Raw genomic sequence first — 17,465 nt, 5'->3', positions numbered from 1 at the left:
TCAAGGTTTTGAATTGAAGCTGGTTTATTGGGTATTAATAGTGTCAGATCGCACCATCTTGGTGGTCAACTGAAAGTTTCCGGGAGATTAACGATTCGTGTTGTTCATGTCATCAAGTTCCTCGCAATAAGAAGCCCATAGTAGTGGTCGAAATGCGGCATGTTGCGCCATCCTTTAGGAAAGAAGGTCATCGTCATCAATTCCATCCACTGTTGAGAAGAAAAACCATGAATGTTTTCTATTTAGTATTTAGACGTATTTAATAATTACGAATAATTCTAATGTTCGGTTTTCCGTGTTTCTCCTCTACAGATAATAACAAGCTCCCACGATGAGGAGCTTGCGGTGGGCTCCTGGTGAACTCTGGGACCTACTCCGGATATATTTCCTGCTGGCAGTTCTTGTGGTGAGTATTAAATTTTTAATGGTAAAATTACCTAAATAGCACTTATGGTTGCATAGAAGTTTATGCTAGTGTTGTTGACCAAGCGGTACGTTGTAACACTGTTGACCAAGCGTACGTCATGACCAAAACTGGTCATGAAAACCGCAATAAGAGCGCAATAAAACTCACATTGTTACTTGGGATCAGTTGCAAGTGCATGGTCCTCGACAGCAGGGTTTGCCCCAGAATCTACGACCTCTTTCTGGTTCTCTGCTGAAAACAGTTGTGGATTGTGATTACTCTGTTTTTGGCTATTTTGGCCACATACGCAGCCGGCGCCCTCGTACGTGCTCCTCGTACTTGCGTTTTTTTGAACGGTGACACAACTCTAGCCTTTCTGCCTATACTATTCTGTGTTCGGACTTGTAGCTGTAGTGAGCATGTGACTCTCATGTCTGGCCCTTCTTTCTGTCATTCTTTGGCATTATAGGTATCAAACTAGTCAGGTCATGATCGATCTGGGAGCTAGAGTCTCTATTATTTAGATAGATTTAGATTTGGATGGTCAATTAATATGATTAAGATACTGAATACATCACATTGGTGATCCAGCCAAAATGAACCTTTGGTACGTTTGGGAAGTTAAAGTTTTTGTTTTACAATTGATGCAGCGAGGAAGGTGGTTGTCGAGGTAAGGAATCATAAATTTTAAAGTTCAATGTCGATTATACGAAAGCTAGATCTATGCTTAAGACGTGTAACAAGCAACCGAAAAGAACGTTCCATATTGATTAGAGGTTAATGCGAGCCTCAGGACTTCTTCTTCTATGCTGTCAAAGCCCTTTGAAAGCATATCCTTCACTGTCCGTTTAGTCCCTTTTGAAGCTTCTGATTCAGTTTCTGGCTTGCGTTTCGTTCGGAGTTTTTTCTATTGTTTTATTGAAAATTTGATTCTAATTTCTGCTTCAAGGGAGTGCTCGTGATTATTTTAGTTTTTCTTATCTTTCTCCCGTCTTTGTTTTGGCTTCCTGCGCTCCTTTAATACAGTGAGGAAAAGGATACCAGAGCAGCGTTTGTTTGGGGTGATTGAAGAGGTCTGAAGCTTGGCTCAACATTGTCAAGTTTCATTGATTTATAGTTTACTTGCACATCAGAGATAATGTTCATCTCTTCTCTATACAATGCTAGTACAACCGTGCAATCTTGAAAAAACACGTCCATCTTTCTACAGCAGAAGAATGCAATTCGCAGCAACCTATCTAGATGAAAGTTCCATCATTCACCTGCTCGCTACCGGCAGCAATCTCTACCGTATCTAACACTAGACACAACTGCGCTGCTCATTTGCACGATAAATAAAATTATGACTGCGTAGACAAGATCACTCAGACCGATAACCGACGACGGTGACGGAGTACAACAAGCAAAGTAGACACTTGGCGAGTGCTCGTAAAACACGCGAGAAAGATTAAAACAAATACGACACGCACCGAGAAGCCTCAGGTTGTCTCTGCTGTTGGCCGCGCGGGGGCTCGACTACGGCCAACCGACGCGACGTGACGCGACGGAAACGTGTTGATGACGGGGTGATTTCGAGCCTTAGATAGGCTTCTTTTCTTTTTGTTGACACAATTCGAAGTTATTGCTGCCACACAGCTGCCCAGCTGATCGTTGGAAAAGAAAACGTATCACAAAGTGGCGCAATTGAAATCGGATGAGGTCAATCTATTGGAGTGGAATCAAAAGCTTTACTGACAATAGTCTAATTTCCGATATGTAGGAAGTTAAACTGTCTATTATAAGACAACTGTCTATTGGAATACCTAAATATAAAATGTCAAGGATACAGAGAATCAAGCAGGCGGTGTTTTTATATTTCACCACAAAACGTCAAAAGCTGAAAAGTCAGAGCATCTTACATACTTTCACAGTGCCCTCACGCATTCGGCACACTTTCGGCGTTGAATTTATTGTCCAAAATGCGAACTCAATAGCGACAGGAAATTGTCAAATGTACCTACCTACCTATACTTCACACCAGCCAACCGACCGATCGACAAGGAACACTTGTGTGTGCCGTTTATTTCGCGTGATCGCATTGCTAACCAAACCAACGCAGCACTGTATGTACACCATCAGGTGAAGGTAAACTGTTTTTTATGCACCGCGCATCTGCATCTGCATCTGCGCAGCGAGTCTGCTACCGGGGCTGCTGAACCATCATGAGTGAACCAGTTTTGATGCCTGACTGCGTGGACCGTCGGTCCGTCGGTGCCGACCCTGTGCCGATCTGTCTGTCGTACGTTTTACACTCTGCATGAAGCCACGTAAATCGAACACAAAGTGGGGAATAAATTTTACATACAGATGACAGTGTAATGCTAATTTAGTGCAGATCATGTACCTCGATCGTATCGGTACGTGCGTGGTGGTAATTTTTGCTCCTATCGGTAGTCCACGACGATCCTGTGCGGCATCCTAACAAAAATGAGAATAAACTATAACAAATCCTATGCTTTTGGTCACAAATTCTTCTTGCTTGTCCGTGCTTAATGCTCAATGACATTCAACGCAAAACATCTCTAAACTATTCGTTTTACTCAGTATTATCCGACAAGAACATGCAAATTCCAGAAAACATCGAACCATCGAATAGGGTTTATCGCGAAAATTATTACCGTTTTGCTGGCAGGTAGGAGTTTCACTTTTTTTATGCTACGTTGCCGTTGTCCTCTCTTTGCACGTCACGCGGACCGGATCGACAAACGTCGTGCCTTTCGTATTAGTCATCCATGGATGACAAAGCCGTCAAAGGTAAATCCATCTGAAGTTGTGCGGTGATAAGCCGCCGTCGCCGCCGCCACTGTGACCACTCAGGTGGACAACGATAATTGGTCGTGTGCGATCGGAAAGCATCGAACGGTTCGAACTGACCAAAATTGGGCGTTACTTTTATTTGTAAAAAGAAACTAAATTTCAATAACGTATTGATGATCTTCTCTTGCAGGTCACGAACGAAGAAGAACTTTGTATCGAGTTGTTTGCTGCGTCGTTCCATTCAGTCGCCCTCTACCCATTTAATGCAGAGCTTTAGTTGTCCCCAAATACGGCGATGAAACCACGGATGCCTTCGCCGATTTTCTCCATCAACCGTTTAGTCCAGACGAGCTCCTGGAACTGCGCTTCGGTCGAACTTCATGCGACACACGTTTGCTTGCGCGAATTCTACGCAATTGGTTCACCTCAGAACATAATGAGGATACCAGAGACCGACATTTCCAATTCACCGGTCGAAGCGCCTAGCTGTAAATTGTGGACAATGGTGGAATTTCGATCCTGTCCTGGGCGTTAGGGCAGCTTTACTTTTGCGCCAAAATTGAGACGCTCACCGCAATATTGGGCCGTGTGTGTACTGTTACGTACAGTTAGATTCGGATGTACGGTGCAGGTTAAAGTCCCAAACGTCGTAGACTTGAATCGCTTGCATAGGCCAAGCTGCTAAAGACCAGAGGATGATAACGCACTTAGAGCTGATACGTACAGAAATTCCGACCAGACTCGGGCAATAACCTCTTTCCTCATCTCCTCTTTCTGCTGTTGGTTTTGCTTTGTCCAAGCTGAAGCGGATGCAAGTGGTCTGATTGATCCTGAATTCGTATGCACTGCTCTTCACCTCCAAGGAGATGATGAATGTCTCCCAAATTCGTTACGTTGAAGTGGGCTTGAAGTCTTAAAAATTTCGTCAAACTCTTACTCCGTCTGCGTCACGACGATTTCATCGACGTAGATGAGCATATTTGACCAAACACCATTCCTCAGCCATACGTAAGGCATGGATCCGATTTCGTTGGCTGGACTCCCAAGGCCATGAAAACGAATTTCACTTAAACGACGCTTCACGCCTTTCCACATTCCCTTTCTCGTCCTTCTTGGGCTTGAATAGCCATTTGAAACCAAAAGCTTTTTTGCCTACTGGTAGTTACACTAGCTTCCACGTTTCGCTCTCCAACAGCGTCCGAAATTCGTCGTCGATGGCGGCTTGCCACTGGGACCCCTTAACGCTTCCGCTGGGGTTCGAGTATCACCGTTCTTTCTCGTCGTCTGTCGCCTGCACGCCGTGTGACACTCGAATCGGCTTCCTCAAGCTGAAATGGGAAATTATGTAACTTTAAGTATCTGTTCGTGAATACCAAGTCATGGTACTCGCCTGGGATTGAGCGCTTCCGAACACTGCGCCTCAACACTTGTGACTCGGGTGTATTTGAAGATTGTAACGGAGTGAGCGTCGGAATTGTCACGTAGGATGATTCACCAAATCCTATCCTACTTAAAATTCAACTCGTCATCGGTTAGTTCCTTCGGTCTTATATGCGGAATGTCGTCGTGGAAATCTAGATTCACGAAAGTCTGAACTCGCGAGTGCCTGACTGCCGGCAGCACATCGTTGGCTTCGTATCACTTCATCGTTGGTTTCGCGTAATGACACGATGCCAGATCCGGCCCAAAACAGAGTGTCACCCTCGTGGAACCGAAGGAAGGGCAGCAGGCGCTTCCAGAGGCATTCTTCTTTATATATTTGGCCGTTGATGGTGCCCGCCGTTATGAACGGTTTGCTAAATTTACCGGATCAACAGATGGCCTGCCACGCCAAGTATTTCTTGGCAAACTTGTGGACCATCTTCTTCCGGAACATCAAGGCGGGACTTGCCGACGAAAAACTCTAGGCCGGGGATCTGCCTGGCGTCCGCTATAATGTACGTCTCGTCGTCCATTACGATGCATTTTGGCTGCACCAACCACTTGCACCACAGCTTCCTGGTGCGGGATTTGGCCACCGTATTCTGTTTATCGGTTCGGTTCGGCGCCTTCCTTGCCTTGAAGTTGGCCTTCTTGGCCGCGTCCCGAATCGAAACGTTCGGATTGTGCTTGCGCTTGGTCGGTCGTCTTCACTTTTCTTCCGGCGCCAGCTCGTCGCTGGGTCTTCTTGAACGATTTTACCACACAGGGCGCGGTCGAACGGTCGATTCAAAACTGTTTCACGATCCACCTGTGGGACTGGCCTCAATTTTTTACGACCGCACCCATAATGTTTTGTCGAAGTATTTCTTGCTTGGAATTGGAAGCCGAGCTCGAACCACTTGACAGATTGTGACGAAATTCTGCATATGTAAACATTACACTCTAAACTAGTGTTACTCAAAATTTCATCAATTTTTACCCATGCAATAAGAAGAAAGTGTCGCATATTTTTGAGTACAATCTTTATGTTGCAAACCGTGGATACCGGTTGGCATCAGCCCGATCCTTCACGCCTTAGTTGCTGAACCGCACCTTGTGACCGTGATGGACGATTTAAATCACCGACAGGAGATTGGGATTCAACGGGGGAACTATCTGTACAGCGTTTGGCTGCAAGTTTGATGACTTCCGTTGCAACAATTTTCATCATCTGTTTATCGGCGGCCATGACGACAACGCCACTCGCCTGTCGGCCTCTTCGGTGAGGCAATTCCGCGGTTCCGCACGACCAGAGGAGGTGGTGATGAGCTTCCCGAGCAGCCTCATCTAGCAATGTCGAGACCGATATCCTCGAAAGCTGCTTCAGGCTTCACCCGATCCTCATGAGTCGCCGTTGCCGCCACTCGACACCAGAGGACCTAAGCGCTTGAGAAGATTCAAACTTAGTAGCTTGCTTCACTGAATTTGTCTAACCATCGAAGCGCGACAACATGCTCCTGCGACACATAAGACTCTCAGAAATATTTCAGGAATAGAGCGATCAAACCGGGCATATTACAATTTTCCAAATTCGAATTTACATTAGATTACACTCCATTTATTTCTCACTGCGCGCTACAATTTTTATATGATCTAATTGTCTAACTCTGCCCCAATTGTGTGCGTGTTCTTCTTATTTACCGGTAACGATGCGGCCTCTGCCTAATTCGTTCAATTCGCATTCACATTTTGCGGCTTCATTGAGCCGACTTGCACATGTGATCTGAGATAACAAAGGATCGATCTGTACTTATAGTACAGACTGCTGCTGCTACGGGGACTTACGGCGATAGTATCTCTTCGATTGTCTGCGATGTGGGTGCGGATCGTGTCGATTTTACAGCGGACGACTGCGGGCTCTGTTGGCGACGGCCGCCGCGTCTATCCACCCAGCAGGGCGAACTCTCCGTCGACTTCTGCTTGATATCCAACGGAAGTGACGTTCGGTAGAAACGGATGATTGGGTCGCGATGTTAACGACGCGACTCCTCCTGGCCACGTCACTAGCTAACCAGGCAATATGACCCTCGGAAACGATGGGTAACGTAGGCTCATCTTATGCTTCTTGATTTTATAAATTGCTTTCGTAAGGCGGTAATCACTTAACACTAGTTTAGCTAAGCACTCTTTGCGACGCGGGAGACTAAAACCTTCCTATCCGTTCGACAGATCCGGGTCAAATGAACGGTAAACTTCGAATGCCCTCAGATCAGAGTCCAAGGCAGGTCACTGACATTGAACACTACGGCCGAACTAACCGGATACCCGTAATTCTAGTAGTCCTAGCTGCGTTCAAGTTAACTCAGATGGTCATTGGTCGAACTCGTCTAGCTTTCCCGGTCCTTTCTTGAATGTAGCTTTCCCGTTCTGATCCCCGATTCGCAGTTCGCAATTTCAACCGAACCCAGTACTGTCCAGAAAACGAGACTATTTCAACATCACTTCTAGCGAGATGCTCTCAAAACTTGAATCGGTGCTAGGTCCCAGTAAACCATTTGGTTTGTATATCTCGATTGCAACTGAGAAATACGACATCATATCTGAACGAAAAAATTATATTTCACGCCAGATAAGAACATACATGTACCAAAGTGGAAAGGCAATATGCGTACGAAAATTTTGACAATTATTTGTAATTCTATCTTGCATTTTACACAGTGGTTTTTATAACACGTAATTTGATACTCCTGAATATATGATTAAGATATAACTAAATATTGCAATCATCTATACCACTTTATAATTCACAGTCATGAGTTGTATATGACGACACCCACGATTGCAAAACAACTTATTGTTCACTTTGTTTTGACATACTCTAATCATTATACAAGTTCAATGTAAAATTGATATGAAAACGATTTAATGTGAACTTTCTATTACGATCTTGTGTTATCTGGGGTAAGCCAGATATTGTGTACCCGTCGGGCGTTCAATCTCATGTTTTTGATTTATTTTTGATTTGATGTTTTTTTACTCATGGTTCTATAATCAAAGTTCTATGCAAGCGATTTCGAAACTTTGATAATTTAATATTTTATCGCAAACTAGGCGACCGTTACAGCTCTTTTGCTCTTCCGCTGGTCCACCACTGGCAATGTCCCATCCTTATTCGACATCGGCTCTACGGCTTCCTAGAACTTTGACAACTCGTGGTACGTCTCCAGGGATGATTCGATCACTTTGACACAATTTTAATTCATTTGACAGTACCGTCTCAGCGGATCCAAATATGACAAAGTTATGTATGGGACGTTTGTAGAGCAAGTTATTATCTATAATTTGGCTGAATAAAGTTTTACTGTATCTTTTGTAGTTACGGTGCTACGATGCTAGTATCTTGTTAGTGATTAAATGAACGTTCATTTAGTCACTGATGAGTTACTATCATTGTAGCACCATAACTACAAAAGATACAGTAAAACTTTGTTCAACAAAATTGTAGATAAGAACTAATTCTACAAATGTTCCATAGATAGCTTTGCCATATTTGGCTCGGCTGAGCCGGTACTATCAAATGAATCACGTCTCTACCGAAAATTTTCAGATGGGCCAATTCTCTCAGCCGATCAGGCGTGCGATTAGCGGTAGACTTGAAAGGTTCTGTTTGGGTTCTTCCTGCGGGATCGGTAGACTATCACGAACTCCAAAGGAAATATTCCGATATTCTCGAATACCGCTTTTACAAACAATCATATTTCTCAAACTCACATCGTGGAATAAATATTTTTGATGAAGTAAACCAACACACCCCGATTTCCTCGCAACATGAAAAGCTCTGGTACGTCCGAATGGTAGAGCAATCATCTGCACGACGCTCCCACGATAATTTAATAAACTTCCAACCCGAAAACCCCATTTTATCAGTAGGCAAATGATTATGGAAAAACAGTACACGTTTCTCCGGCGTTCATTCCGGCGTGGGCGCCGCGCCGTGTGTACTACTATCCAAAGAAAAACGGCCACAATAGCGACCCAAAAAAAAAAAACAAAACAAGTGACAGGAAGTTGTAAGTGGTCGTGTAGGCAAATTTCAGTCTGTACCAGACCACAGATGCCATCGTCATGGATTCATATGAGTTTACACCCATTTTCCGCGGCACACTGCACTGATGCACTGATTGCTGTCGTCGGAGCGTAAGATTTTCATCAAAGGAGAAAAAATACCACGTGTGTGGGTGGATCGCTGTACCTAACCTAACGTCGTCGGTAACGAGTGATTGTTCCCGTAAACTCCCATATTTTTCATTCTCTGCTAATTACTGTACAGAAGCCGTAACCATTCATACTAAGTGACTACCGCCGGCCGCGACGAGGCGGCCCTACGGCTTGTGCCTTGCCACTTCGATCATCGCCATCGTCTGGGTGTTGGGTGAGTGAGAAAAGGTTGCTGGGTGGTAATCACTTTATGGATTGTTGTTACACTCTTGAATTGCTTCGTGGCGTCGGCGTCGCAGAGTACCCTGTAGGTTGAAGTAGGCGGTGGAATCGTGTAGCTTGTTTCCATCGTAGACTTGGTTCGTTTTTTTTTTCATTTGCTTTCTTTTCCGATGTTTAGACAAGCGAGAAGAAATGTTTCCTTTTGTTCCGATGAGAGGAATGGACGCTTTCAATTAATCACATTTGTACGAGATCTTCGGATAAAAGAGGATTTTCTGCTCGGTACAATGTGTTGAAGGAACGATGACACACCTGTGGTACGCCGAGCAGATGCGTAGGCATCATGACGGCAATGGGTGCATGGGAAAAAATTATAGTTAAATACAGAGAAACAAATGGTCGAGTGGAAAATTCGGCCGATTTAAATTAAATTATATAAGGTATTAACATTCAAGTCGTAATGCTGTAGAAGATTTGCTAGACACGACAGAAGATAGGAAAAGGCGAGTATGGAATAATTATTTATCGTGAAAGCTAGAATACAAAAAATGAACCGGGAGTCGACTTTGTGGTTTACTTATTTCGTTATTGATCTAAGCAACAAAGGAATGAAATGAGAGATCTCCACTTCCGGTGATCACCCGTTATGGTCCAGACGACGTTGGCTAAGCTGCGACGCTATGACCCTCTTGGTCTGCCTTTTCTGTTCTTCGTTATCCTTTTCGATTCCAGTCAAGTGTTTCTCTTCAGATCTGATTTGCTCTTTGGGACGATCTTAGTAGTTTTCCAAAAAGACGGGAACGTACATCCGGCTAGAGAAAAACTGAAAATCAGCGATATCGGTGTAGCTAGTTCTTCCACATAACTCTTGATAATGAATGGAGTCAATCCATCCACACACAGCGAATGGGTATCAGTCACCCTTATTCTGCGAGTCACATGACTCAATACGACAATTGTCACTCGCCGTGACTCGCCACGGCGAATCGAGTCACCTAAGTGACAAGACGAGTCACCTAGGTGACAATTGTCACCTGATTCGCGGTGACTGCAACATAGTCACGTCACTCGCCTCGCAGAATAAGGGTAAGTATCAGTACTTGTGGCTTGAGTAGCACGATCTCTTCATCAATCGGGAGCTTCGTTCCTCTGGAATGGGACGGCGGCGAACTGGTGCGGAAAACGCGTTTGATGAAATCAGCAAATAGATGAGCAGCTCCTATGGTTGAACTCGAAACATCTCCTTTGTACGACACATTACTCGGTGTGCATTTGTGATGTCCTTTGGGCCCTTATGAAAGCCCAAAAAGACAACGGATTCAGCTTCAAGTTTCATTCCAGTCTATCCACGTACTCTGTGGGTAGAACGTTGCAGTCACTTCCGATGAATCGTAGACGATAACTGTTTTCTACGGATCTGGCACTAATGAAATGTTTGCGGGCTTTTCGGATTTTATTACGTAAATTTCAACGCTGTCAAGTCCACCAAAACTTGCGACTAATGGTGATCGTGTTGAAGTAAGGCAAGTACGGTCTTTCAGCACAGCCCGCTCACGAGGCCAACAACTTGTGAGCAGCCAACAGCCCACGAGCGGGTGCGGTACACTGGATACAGATTTTCCGTAACTTCTTCTTTATGTTACGCCCTCGCTTACACACGTGGGATTGCAATCATCCATTGAAACCTACCCCGTAACATAGTGACAGTTATTAACAGTTTCCCATAACACCCGCCAGTGTCAAAAATGTCGCGACGATCGTTTTTACGTGCCGGCCAAAATTAACGCACCTTCGATTTCCAAAGGAAATGTTAATTTTTGTTACGTTAAATGTGAACACAAAAAGCTGTCTAGACAACGATTTGATAAGTGCGTATTGATTATTTCAGCATTGTTTCATGTTTCATGATTGCTGGATCGATTTTGTCGTTAACAGAACAAGTTAAGCAAAATTCAAGAGTAAATCCAAGCAATAGAGATCGTTGCAGTTGTACAAAAAACACTCTGTTACATGACAGAACCAAATAGAGCATGTTATTATGACAGAAGAACCAGTTATGCTGCTATTGTCATTACCACGGAAACGTTTTGATACTTGACATGATGTTGTCAGTTCGTAAAATACTCTATTGAAATAATAAACCAATTCAGATCTTATATGCACAATGGATTTTTTGCCAAAACAAATGATAATAAACTCTTTCTTCGATATTTACGCCGCTTTCAAACATCTGTCGTGAACCATGAACCAGCAGTTTTAGGTACGTTTGATTAGTATGGGAGCTGTCACTTTGTTACCGGGTTGATTGAAACTGCGTTGATGACCTTCTTTAACGGCGATTAGTATTCTCCACCTCTCAATAGTTTACTTATAGAGTCGCTTCGATCGCACTTGAAGATACAGTAAGCTGAAGATATTTCACTATTTCCCATGCCCGGGCGTGGATTTCAGGACAGCATATGATACAGTCGAGCGCAAATGATACAGCTATGGCTGATAATGCACGAGCACGAGTACGGTTTTTCGGGCAAACTGCTGCGGCTGATCAAATGTGCTACGTGCGCTTTTCGTGGACACTGTCGAGTTTTTTTGAATCGCGCAGAGGGTTGCGGCAAGGGGATGGACTGTCCTGTATGTTATCCAACATTGCCATTGAAGTTGTGATCCGGTAAGCGAGCATCGAAACGAGAGGAACGATCTTTAGCAAGAGTAGTCAACTCCTATCGTTCGCTGACGACCTCGACATCGTTACTGGAAACCTTGGGACGGCGGAGGCAATCTACGCCAGACTAAAAACGGAGGCTTGGCAGATTGGGTTACAAATCAATGCGGCGAAAAGCAAATAAATGGTAGGAAGAGGCTCTAGAGAAAGTAACATTTGCCTCCCACGGATAGTGATTATTGACAGCTATGAACTGGAAGTGGTTGATGAATTCATATATCTGGGATCTCTGGTCACCGCCGACAATAATACGAGTAAGAAGATTCAATGACGCATTCAAACTGAAAATCGAGCCCACTTTTCCTTCCACAAGACGCTTCGATTATGGAGCATTCGCCGCCGCACAAAGCTGACGATGTTCAAAACGCTAATTTATTCCTCTACGGACTGGAGGAAGCAACTTTGCTTATGGAAGACATACGTGCACTTGCCGCATTTGAACGAAAGAGGCCGGATGACTGTGCAGTAAATCCAATCTCTACAAGAACGCGCACCTGCAGTAAACGGGTCCATCGTGCTAGACGGTTCGACCAGGTTGAAGCCGACTTGCGTGTGTCGAGATGCGCAACAAATTGGCGACGAGTATCTCAGGACCGAGTACAATGAATCGTAGTTTATTGATAAACTGATACGACAAGAGCCACCAATATTTAAGTTCTGGGAGGCTGCTGCGAGAGAATGGTTTGAGCTGTAAAGTCAGCGCTTGGATGAGTTCCGATAGTACGGAAACTGGGCGACGAGCCGTTCGCAACCGTTTTGGCAATTCATGCAAGGCCGTTGACATTGGGGGATGTAAAGGCGATAAACATGGGAGATCTGGTTCTGGCGGTGGACAAAAATATCCGGAACCGACGGTTACGTGGACGAGTGATCCGTACCGTACAGTATCACTGGGAAAGATTAGGTAACGCGTCGAGCAGAAGTGAAGACTTTGATAGGCATTTTGAAGATGCGAAGTTGTCTGTGCTGGACATAGAATGACCTGGTGACGCTCAACCGGAAATTAAGTCGACACGGGGAGGGGATGTTCGCCGCAACAGCCCCTGGCCAGCTGGTAGTATCGAAGTGCTTGATAATGGACCGAATGGAAATTGTACACAAACCGTGGAAAGCGTCTTCAATTATAAATTATATTGCAGTACCTGTGGCTCCATCATACAATATATAGCGGTCAACTAACTTTTGCTGGAAGAATTGCAACATATCTCCCGCAAAGTCTAAGTCCAAGTCCAAATCCGCATTCAAGTTCAAGTCCAAGTCCAAGTTCAAGTCCATTTCCATGTTCAAGGCCCAATGAAATCACTCGACACGTCGACAGATCACATCATCCATTAAGATGAATACTGATCTATTCCCCTTCTGCTAACAATAGTACTTTTTCCGAAATACTTGTGCAGATTCAGAGGATATCCTGGGTCATTCGTAGCAACAAGTATTAGACTACCACTTCCTTCCTACCAGCATGCCCGCATTCGGATGCACCGCGGCGTCGGTATTGATCAGCATACAGGGACTTGATAAGCTTGCCCAATAGGCCGTATTAATAAAACAAACAGTTTACTTTACTTCCTCCGTAAGGTTTACACGGGAAAAGTAAAGCAATCTGTTTTATTCATACGGGCCAATGAGGAATAACGTACGGTCCCAAGTAGGCTTTGAAGAAGCTTTTGCCTAAATATAATTTCCCATTTTTTGAATAAAATTAATAAAGTTAGGTTATGTCAGATGTTCGTTTTGGTAAACCCTCCTAAGAATATTTTCTGGCTTCGTCCCTGGGATGAAGATCCTTCAACTGCGGTTGCAACCCAGTCGATGCTCAAGACTAGAAAGCACAGGGTCGTCAGAATTTCCATCCGACAATTTTGCTTGATCAACTTTACAGACCAATCACGCCAAAAATCGGTCGGACACATGTCAAGCTATAGTTTTCATTACAGTCAGCGCTCGTTGCTCTCTTTGAGCAGAGTTCCCGTCGGACCATTTGCAACACTTTCAATATAAAAAAAATCGTTTAGTGCGATATAAGACACATTTTTAGCCCACAGTAAATATTGTAAAAGACACTCTACTTAACCATGCATCGTTGCTCTGGAAACACCTATAAATGAAACTCGTTGTCAACGGCAACGAGGTTCGTTACTTGCTGGTTCATTCAGCTTTTTCTGAATGTGCAGCTACTTTTTTACACTGGTCCTGGCCCACTTGAGCTGGAGTTAAAAACATTTTAATACTTCAAAAATCTGTTTTAAATAAAGTACCCTAAATCTATTCGTTAAATGAAAGCGATGGACGTCCCAACAATCGTCACTGTTAATGCACTTTCCCGGTAGGAAAAGAACGACAACGACAGAACAGAGAGATGATCATAGTAGGCCCATGGCCCATAAAACAGCACGAAAGCAACAACACATTGAGATGAGTTGACTGTTAAGTCAACTGTTTTCTTCTCGTGCCATCAAAATTGAATGCCGAAAAAAAACCTGTCGATTCATAAAAGTGTTGCTCCCCTGGAACAGAAAAGCTGGAATTCTGAACGGCCGCGGCCGTGCCCTCGGGGATGCACGATTGTAATTTTTACCGCTACCGCTACCGCTGCCGCTACCTAACCTAGCTAAGGTGCTCCATCCACCGATCCAGCCGCGCTGACTGGCTGGATCGACACGGTCTCCTTCGACAAATCGCACCCCGCAGGATGATGTTTAAATATTTTGAGTTCGTCGAAGTGCCGTTCGAACCCCGAACCGAACCGAATTCTTTCGGCTTGTTTTTTCTTTATTGTTTTTGTTTCTCAATGTTGGAAGTAAAGAAAAAAAACATTTTATCACTGATATGAACGGTCGAAGCGAGTGGTTCCCCGATCCGGGTGATGATGATCGGCGGAACAGCGCAGCGTGCAGGCGGGGGGAAAAATGGAAAGTGTGTGCAGCCTCACGTAGGTATGGCAACTAACTTGGTCTCGAGCTTGTTTCTCCGGCCCGGTGCGGAGGCTGTGCCGTGGTGCGTGTATTCTCGGATGTTTTATTTTTTTTCACTGCCTGGTGGCGAGATCAGGGACGGTCGGCCGCCCGGCCGGTCGGTCGGTCGGTCGGTCGGTAGGCTCGTGTGGAAAGAGACGAAAAGGTGCCGAGATAACGAGCGAAGTAAATTTTAATGGACTTTTGGAAATTGGTCGCATTTGTTCTATTGTGTGCGGGAGAAATTGAGATTTTACGTTCGGGTGTTTCCTCCTTTCGGTTTGGCGCTTACCTGGCCGGAGTCCATTTACCCCTCGAGCTGGAAATTGATTTCTATTGACTGAATTTCAATTGATTCGACGTGTGAAATGACTTGGGTTAATTGAATTGGTTTTTCGTTCGCAAGATATACGCTTTTTTTATTGTAAACTGAATTCAAAACGATATTTGCGCTGCTTCCGAAAATATGAATGAAGGAAAATGATGTAAAACGCATTTAATTTCTTTTTTGCAGTTTAATGTTGCCGCTCCGGCGAATGAAATATGGCCAGTGGAACGACCGGACGGAATGCCGCAGATTACCGCTCTGGAAGTGATGTGCGGTAAGGACCACATGGATGTGCATTTATCCTTCTCGGCACCTTTTGAGGGAATCGTCAGTTCAAAAGGTAAACTGTGAAACCGTCCGTCTTCATCCAACATCACACTGAATTATCGTTTTCTCCATCCATCAGGTCAGCACAGTGACCCTCGGTGCATCTACGTTCCACCTTCTACCGGGAAAACATTTTTTACGTTCCGCATTTCGTACTCCCGTTGCGGCACCAAGCCGGATCTCAACGGTCAGTTCTACGAGAACACAGTTGTCGTGCAGTACGACAAAGATCTGCTCGAAGTTTGGGATGAAGCGAAACGGTTACGTTGCGAATGGTTCAACGACTACGAGAAGACAGCTTCCAAGCCGCCAATGGTCATCGCCGATCTGGACGTGATTCAGTTGGATTTCCGAGGTAAGTTAAACTGATCACCGATCCTTTCACTAGTGAAGATCATCATTTTTCCGCATCATTTTTAGGTGACAACGTTGACTGTTGGATGGAAATTCAGCAGGGAAAAGGACCATGGGCTCCGGCGGTTAGTGGAATTGTTCCGCTCGGATCAACCATGACGCTGGTGGTGGCCATCAATGACTTCCGCGGAGAATTCGACATGAGAGTCAAATCTTGCATAGCGTCCGACGGAGCTGGTCACATCATAAAACTCTCGGACGAGTACGGTTGCGTTCTGCGACCGAAGATGATCTCTCGTTTCCTGAAGGCTCGTGCTCCGGACGATAAGGCGTCCGTTATTACGTACGCCTTCTTCCATGCCTTCAAATTCCCGGACGCTCTCAGCGTCCACATCAAGTGTAAGGTCGAAATCTGTCGACACGGTTGTTTGGATCACTGCCAACACAGCGCCGGTCCCGGTTCCAAACATCACGATCTACTAGACCGCAAGGACACCCTGGACAACCACCAGAACAGCAACGACGTCCTGCAGGATTCAGCCGAAGAAGACACCATCAACAACCAACAGGACGTATTCTACGACGACATCATCCACACCGACAAGAACTTCAACCAATCTCCACCGCCACCACCACCGCCGGGACCCAAGAAACCCATCGTCCCGATGATCCAGAAGAAGAAGGACAGCGGCTACTTGCAGTACCACCATCACCAGCCGCACCGGGATTCGATCGACGAGCTCGAGTCACTCTTCCTCAACGACCACTCGATGATACCGGCCGAGATGCTCAAGAAACAACCCCCACAAATGCACCAACCACCACCACCACCTCCACCACCACAAAAGCAACCCCTAAAATCAACCCCAGAAGACGAGAAATTCCCCCACGGACCGCGCCAGATGGACGCCGAGAAGCGAATGGGCCTACCGGCTGTGGCCGGCCCTCGTGCCCTCAATCTGGACGCCGACGACGTTCGGAATCCAAAATATCAAAACGAACTCCCAGCAGGACGGCGTGAACGCCGTTCGATCCGCATCACCGATCGCAAGGTGCGTTCGGCCGACGTTGGCGTCAGCGGAATCTACGAGGTCATCTCCGAAGCCGATCTGGCCTTCAATCCGGACACCAAACAGGAAGCGGTCACCGTTTTCCAGGGCAAAATCGCCGAAGAGGTCGTCTACGGCATTTGCATGCCGGTGCCCGGCTTCAGCATCCTATTCATCCTGGTAATTTCGGCAACCATCATATCGGCTCTGATCGCCGGCTCGCTGCTGTACCGGTATCAACTGCAGAAGGAGATGGCCAAGCAACAGCAGCAGGCGACGGGTGCAACAGCGGGCCATCTTCCGCCGAACAACTTTGCCACCTGGATGACGCTGAGATTGTTCCGATCGAGACAACAGCAGGCAGCGGCCGCAGCCACCCTGGCTGCATCCAGCGGGGCACGCAACCCGATCGACATCAGCACGACGGCTCAGTGAGTCATTGTCGTTTGTTGGAAGAAAAGCAAAAAAAAAACAAGTTGGTAATGGGGTGAGGGAGAAAAAGAAACATGACACAAGACCGCATTTGAGTTAGTCGATCCGTGAGGACGGTTGGAGAGTGTGGCGCTGAAAAAGGCGCAGGCTGCGCAATGTTTTTTTTAATACTAAGTTGAAAGTGTTAGGAAAAGTCCGTCACTCTTTCGGGTTTTGTTGCAATATTTATCTAAAACTCACGTAGCAGCTGACGCGA

General features: G+C 45.5%; 1 protein-coding gene across 1 annotated transcript; it reads left to right on the top strand.

The window, feature by feature from the left end:
- Positions 1 to 331: 331 nt before the first annotated feature.
- On the top strand, positions 332 to 17,212 carry LOC128732612 (uncharacterized). Its single transcript, XM_053825895.1, has 4 exons — positions 332 to 406; positions 15,234 to 15,387; positions 15,454 to 15,729; positions 15,795 to 17,212. Exons 1-4 carry the CDS (start codon positions 332 to 334, stop codon positions 17,210 to 17,212), a joined length of 1,923 nt encoding a protein of 640 aa, XP_053681870.1.
- Positions 17,213 to 17,465: the final 253 nt, after the last annotated feature.

This window comes from Sabethes cyaneus, chromosome 1 (assembly GCF_943734655.1).
Source record: "Sabethes cyaneus chromosome 1, idSabCyanKW18_F2, whole genome shotgun sequence".
NCBI lineage: Eukaryota > Metazoa > Arthropoda > Insecta > Diptera > Culicidae > Sabethes > Sabethes cyaneus.
The sequence above is the reverse complement of the archived record's forward strand: the minus strand, read 5'-3'. Positions and strand labels throughout refer to the sequence as shown.